The sequence below is a fragment of the Trachymyrmex septentrionalis genome, unplaced genomic scaffold (genome assembly GCF_001594115.1).
Source record: "Trachymyrmex septentrionalis isolate Tsep2-gDNA-1 unplaced genomic scaffold, Tsep1.0 scaffold24, whole genome shotgun sequence".
Classification (NCBI taxonomy): Eukaryota; Metazoa; Arthropoda; class Insecta; order Hymenoptera; family Formicidae; genus Trachymyrmex; species Trachymyrmex septentrionalis.
The window spans coordinates 2,674,910-2,681,450 of NW_017305397.1; the positions used below are offsets into that span (position 1 = coordinate 2,674,910).

The window sequence follows — 6,541 nt, forward strand, 5'->3', positions numbered from 1 at the left end:
GTCGTCGGTGTTTATGTTAATAATCACAAATTTATATCAATCATTTATATCATTTATATCATTGTCGATAATATTTTTGTTCTTCAATTAGTTCCGAACCCTTTTTATATGAAAAATTTGCTCAGGGTTGATGGTCTTTAATATTTATCTCGTTGGCCCAGTATAAGTACGTATAAGGATTCACTACATCAAAAATGCCGGCGCTCAGTGTCCATACTATATGTTCAGGCTGGACGCATCGAGCAGCGGAGCAGCAACTAATCAGCAAGGCAATATTTGCAGTGATAAAAAATATCGCTTTGCTGGCAGGTTGCTGCCCTGCTGTTTGACGCTTGTTGCGTCCAGTCTGAACTAAACATATAGTATGAACACTGAGCCTCGGCACCTTTGATGTAGTGGGTCCTAGGTCACATGACTCGCCATATTGTGGGCTGGAAAGGTGCTTATAAATTTTTTAATGAAATTATAGAATGATTTTTCTAAAAAAAAAAAAAGACAATTCGGTGGTGTCATAAAAATTGTTTATAGCGAGTATATTTTTAAATCAGAATTATATAATAATATAATGTTAACAAACTCATTATATAAAAATAATATTCACATTAATAATAATAATAATATTAAACAGTAATAAGTAAATTAAAAATAATAATTGATTAAATATTACATGAAAATTGTAATTAAATTATTATGTATGAAAAAATAATACAGGGTGTCCCATTCATCACCGGTCGATTTGAATTTCGCGCTATTTTTAAAACGATGCCGAATCTAAGATTGTGATACGCCTGACTAATTTGCACGCGTTCTTTCACCGTGTACTTTTCCATGATTAATTTCCCATCTGTCTAGATGACATATGTGAAGTTTGAGGTTAATCGGTTTGACGTTTTAAAAATAGCGCGAAATTCAAATCGACCGGTGATGAATGGGACACCCTGTATATTGCATGAATGTTGTAATTAAATGTAAAGTTGTAATTTAATAATGTACGTACACACGCACGCACGCACGCACATAAATGCATTTTTTATTACGAGAATACTTATTACGAGAATACTCGTGTACAAATATAACAGTCTATACAATAGCATCTCCGAAAAAATTTGATTTAATTTTTTAGTAAAACTTAATTTTATTAATCCTTTGCTTTACTTTTCTCTTACAAATTAAAAAAAATTAAGCTTTGTACGAACGACTTAATACTATGGCTCTCATCCGTGATATTTATGTTTGGCCCGATTTTCTTATCACGAGTCTTGATATTGTAGGCAAAAGAGTTAATTATATTTTATAGGAAGAAGATCCAATTAATCTAACCTAACCTGCAATTTCAACTGAAGGCAGCCATATTCCTGGTTGGAAATCGGCGCATGCGCCGACTAAAAGTTGGAGACCACATAAAAAGTTCAGTGTCCGTATTGTATGTACTTATGCTAGACCTGTTTTTTATTGCTGCACTTTCTGAACTAGTACACACAGTGCAATAAGTTAAAGTGAAATAAATGTATATTTGTTTCACTTCAACTTATTGCACTGGTTCAGAGTGCAGCAATAAAAAATAGACCTACTATGTCGTCGATAGTTCGCAGTATAACGATAAAACGAGTTTCCATTCTACGTTCTCGTTCATGGTTGGTCGAAACATGACAGATAGTTCGTGACCTAGTTCACGCAAAAGAAGGAGAAAAAGAGGAAAGTCGCGGTGAATTGTGCATTTTATCATGCCCTTCGAGTCCTTCGACTTCGATGGCATCACCAACGTGAACGCACGATCACGACGACACGATCTCAATTTTTGAGTCGGGCACGGACATCCGGAAGTAAGTGAGGCTATTCATCGCAAAAAGTATTTCTCACGAGTTCTTTCTTTCCTTCCTTGTCACTTTTACTTTCGAAACAGCTGTTCGCGTTGTTCGCGTTTGCTGCAATAGATATCGTTGTTTCTTCTGAAATTGATGAGCTCATGTCTGTCTCTCAGGATATTGCGATTACCTGTCTAATCTATATTGACGTTGCGTACTGTTTGTTCTAGCACAATGTTTCATAACATCGCCTATATTTGCATCTGTCAGACCTCTCAATGAAACAGGCATATACGCACGTATCTACACATGTGAGAATTTCGAAAATACAATACTTTATTCTGAAGAAAGAAGTATAAATAACAATTTCCATTTAACATAAGACTTTCCTTACTGATGAAGGCTTAAATAGGTATGTAAAAGAATAACTATACTTTTTCTTTATGAAGAAAACGGTTAATGTAATGACTAAGTAATAGAACTGCCTTCTTCAGAGATTGCATCATTTTTTGCAATAAGAAATTTATAACAAAAATTTTATTATATTGATTTAAGATAGATTTTGCTTTTTATTTAGTGACTCAAACATTATTCTATCTTTCTTGACATTCAATGAATATAGACAGAATGTAACAAAGACAGAATGTTACTTGTGTTCTCTAGTAAAAAAAAGTTGATAGAGAACAACAGAAAAATCCTGTCGTTTTGAATATGGAATCTGGTTCGTGAATTCATTAATTTGAATCAGATGTTATAGGAATCTTATACATTTTACAGAATCTGATAAAATATAATAGGATTCATATCCAATCAGTTGTGATGCTCGCGAAGTCAATGATAGGAAATAATATAAACTTATAGAAAATAAATTAATAACAATCTTATCGTTCTCAATTGTCTTCTATTAACTTTTTTTTACCAGTATTGACAACTGTTGACTTGTGTCATCAAATAGAAAGCACCTTTTAACTTTTCTTTTTTAATATTAGAAAGTTTTCTTATTAAGATAAAAACGAATATAAATAGGACAGAAAACATGATTAAAGTGCAAGACACTAATTATGAAACGTTGCATAAATATGATACAATCTCTGTTCTATATGGTAATACTTTTGAGGACATTTTCACGAGTGTTTTCTTCAAAGATGCCAAAGGATTTATGAATTATCGCTGAGATATCAATGAATCACAACATGACAATAACCCATATATTTTACTCTATGTGATGTTACATTATGTTATGAGAAATTATTTTATACTTTATACATACAATTGTGCTACTTCATATTGTACTTTTTAAATATATTTCTTAAAGTGTCTCTATTTTCATTAATAATAAATTTATAATTTTATTAAAATTTTTACTAAATATAAAAATAATGAATATAAATATTTACATCTTTTTATAATTTTATAGTTGCAAAAATAACTACAAAAATAATTATAATTTATGATTTTTTGATTGTAGACATGGAATCCTTCCTGCAACTTTTTGATCCACAAAACGATAAGGATTTAAGAAAGAGACAATGGGATTCTGAGAATGAAGGAAATGGATTGTCGGACTGTGACACTTCTAGCGCTGATGAGGATCAAGAAGATCGATTGCCACCAGAGCCAGAACAAGGAAACATAGAGTACAAATTAAAATTGATAAATCCATCTAGTCAACGTTTTGAACATCTCGTCACCCAGATGAAATGGAGGTTAAAAGAGGGGCATGGAGAAGCGATTTATCAAATTGGTATAAATAGTTACAATTACAATTTTGCATAACTTTCTTTTTGATTGTTTCTTAATATATTACATATGTAGGAGTGGAGGATAATGGAAGACTGGCAGGTTTAACAAAAGACGAAATGAAAGCGTCCTTGAAGACTCTGAAGGATATGGCTTCCAGATTGGGTGCTACTATAAGAGTATTACGCGAGCGAGTAGCCACAAGTTCTGCAAGTAAGACTCTGGCGTCGCAAAATAACAATAATAGTAATAATAATAATAATAATAATAATGAGGAAAAGAAAGTCGCTGAAGTGCTGGTAAAAAAATTACGGAAGGATGACAGAGAAGACCAGGATAGTATCATAGACCTGAGATTGGCAGTCACTGGTGCACAGGATGCTGGAAAGTCGACTCTCTTAGGTGAGAGGATTAGCAGAGGATATTTAAGGTAGAGAAACGTCACTGATAGTCTACGCTATGCTTTGCTATTTGCGGTCTACTTTATATAAATGTATCGAAAATATGATTATGGAGATTGTAAGTGGAACTACGTATATAGGGGTACTGACGCAAGGCGAACTGGACAATGGAAGAGGTAGAGCGAGGCTTAACATGTTACGTCACTTGCATGAAATAAAGACTGGTCGTACATCCTCAATATCACATGAGATTATCGGATTCGATAGCGCAGGCCACGTTTTGAACTATGCCGAAATGGCGACGGCTGAGGAGATATGCGAGCACGCGTCGAAAGTTGTTACATTTATCGATTTGGCAGGACATCGAAAGTATTTGAGGACGACGGTACTTGGGCTAACAGGTATACATAACTTTTAAAAATCTAATCTCTGTTTTAAACTTTATATTCTGATATGAAGAGGTGAATTATTCTAAAATATTTCTTATTATTTCCAGTAACTTATATAAGAAATTATCAGAAAAATAATTATATTTCTTCATACACACAGGATATTCGCCACATCATGTTATGCTAGTGGTGGCTCCACCTTTGAACGAAGCGTCTCAGGAACATATGGCTCTTTGTTTAGCATTAAAACTTCCGTTCTTTATTGTTGTAAATAAAATCGATTTGGGATTTTGCGATATGTCTGAGACTCTAGCTCAACTCGAGAACGCTATGATGACGCAGGGCTATCCTAAGCAATTAGTACTGTTTAGCAATAATGACTTATCATCATGGGACTATACATCTGATGTGATACCAATATTTAATGTCAGTTGTGTTACCGGTGAGGGTTTGGAAGAATTGACTATCTTTATCAAAAATTTATCACCTTACGAGACGAATTCAATCGAGTCGGACCCAGAATCGTGTTTATTTCAAATTGACGAGACATTTAGGTACGTGCAATCCGGTTTCTTTTTTATATTTTTAAATATTTTATTAATATAAATCAAATTTTATGAATCTTTGACATCTTAAGAATAATTTTTGCATATTTAACATATATTACAGCAAAAAACTTTTACGAATATACGAAAAAAAATGTATTATCTTTTTTATATAGGGTAGCAGGTTTAACACAACCAGTTTTAGGAGGGTTACTTGTTAAGGGAGCAATCGCACCGGGAACTCGTTTATTGGTAGGACCCTTGCCAGACGGAGAATTTAGTCCAGTGAAAGTGGTTAGTCTACATCGCAATAAAGCTCCATGCTGTTTAGTTAGAGCGTCACAGAGCGCCAGTTTGACTCTAGCACCACCGACGAATCATAGTCCTCCCTTGCCACATCTTCGTCCAGGAATGGTTTTAGTCTCTCTACGTGATCGACCGCACGCAACACTCTTCTTTCAGGTGTGTGAAAAAACTTTGATGTAAATATTTGACGAACTATTCGGAATATTTCTGTCATTCAGGTAACAAGGTTTAGATGCTAAAAGTTTAAATACTCTATTTCAGGCGACTGTTTTAATAGTATATCACGCCACCGCAATATTTCCTGGGTTTCAAACGACAGTACACGTGGGTAACGTGAGGCAAACTTGCGTCATTGAGGGAATAATGGATGCGAATGACAGGGGACTGCAGACGAATGATACTGCTTCTGTGTTATTTAGATTTGTCAGTCATCCAGAATATCTTCACGTTGGGATGCGACTGTTGTTTAGGGAGGGACGTACTAAGGGGATCGGCAAAATCACGCAAATCTTTCCTGTGATTGGGTCGCAGAACTCGATCAAGTAAAGAAACGCGATGTAAATTGATATCCGTTTTCATGGTATTTATGTATATGTAATTTAAAGAAAAAACGAAAAAATGCATAATTGTTTTATAAAAATAGAATTATATTGCTGATGTTATTGGCAGTGTACTAATATATTTTGTTCGTTATATACTTTGTTCAAAATAATTGGATTGCTTATTGGAATGTCATTATTTTATAATACATATGAAGTAAATGTAATAAGACTTCGAAAGTGTTAGTTTTTACGTATATACACAAAAATTTTTAATCTATATATTTATTTATGTAAATATATTTAACTACTTTCGTTGTTGGTATTTGGTTTAAGCAGAATTGATCAAAAGTGTCCTGTTATTATTTTGAGCAGTGTAACATGTTGCAGAAAAAAATTTAGTTTCGTATGTCATAGTCAAGAATTGTATTAATAAAAAAAAGTATGACCAAGAGTATATATCTAAAAGAGTGGGACAAAACAGTATGTTTTAATATAAGGATGTAGTTAAGTTTTCTAACCTGAAAGCATATTTTTTTATTATTATTTTGTGCAATATATTAATACTTATTCTAGAAAAAAATTTATTTTTTGTGTTACGAGAGAAGTTACAAATTTTGAATATATTCAAGAAAAATACAATGAGCGTTTTTGTATAAGCACATAACTAAAATTTTTTGGCTTAAAGAAAAGCTTTATAATACATCTATATGTAAGAATAAAATTATTCTCTCGAAATTACTTTCGTTTACTGCTATATATTTTTAAAACAATGTGTTTAATAAAAGTATACATATGAAAATACAACATATATCT

General features: G+C 32.9%; 1 protein-coding gene across 3 annotated transcripts; it reads left to right on the plus strand.

Annotated features, from left to right (window-relative positions):
- The first annotated feature begins 1,443 nt into the window (after nucleotides 1-1,443).
- Nucleotides 1,444-5,794, plus strand: LOC108748680 (GTP-binding protein 2). 3 transcript variants are annotated; one of them, XM_018486955.1, is made up of 8 exons: nucleotides 1,444-1,823; nucleotides 2,036-2,217; nucleotides 3,274-3,549; nucleotides 3,621-3,947; nucleotides 4,087-4,347; nucleotides 4,496-4,889; nucleotides 5,057-5,342; nucleotides 5,448-5,794. In XM_018486955.1, exons 3-8 carry the CDS (start codon nucleotides 3,276-3,278, stop codon nucleotides 5,730-5,732), a joined length of 1,827 nt encoding a protein of 608 aa, XP_018342457.1. In that variant the 5' UTR covers nucleotides 1,444-1,823; nucleotides 2,036-2,217; nucleotides 3,274-3,275; the 3' UTR covers nucleotides 5,733-5,794. The 3 variants fall into 3 exon arrangements, with proteins under 3 accessions (XP_018342457.1, XP_018342458.1, XP_018342459.1); XM_018486956.1 differs by having other exon boundaries at nucleotides 2,036-2,116; XM_018486957.1 differs by lacking the exon at nucleotides 2,036-2,217 and adding an exon at nucleotides 2,603-2,608.
- Nucleotides 5,795-6,541: the final 747 nt, after the last annotated feature.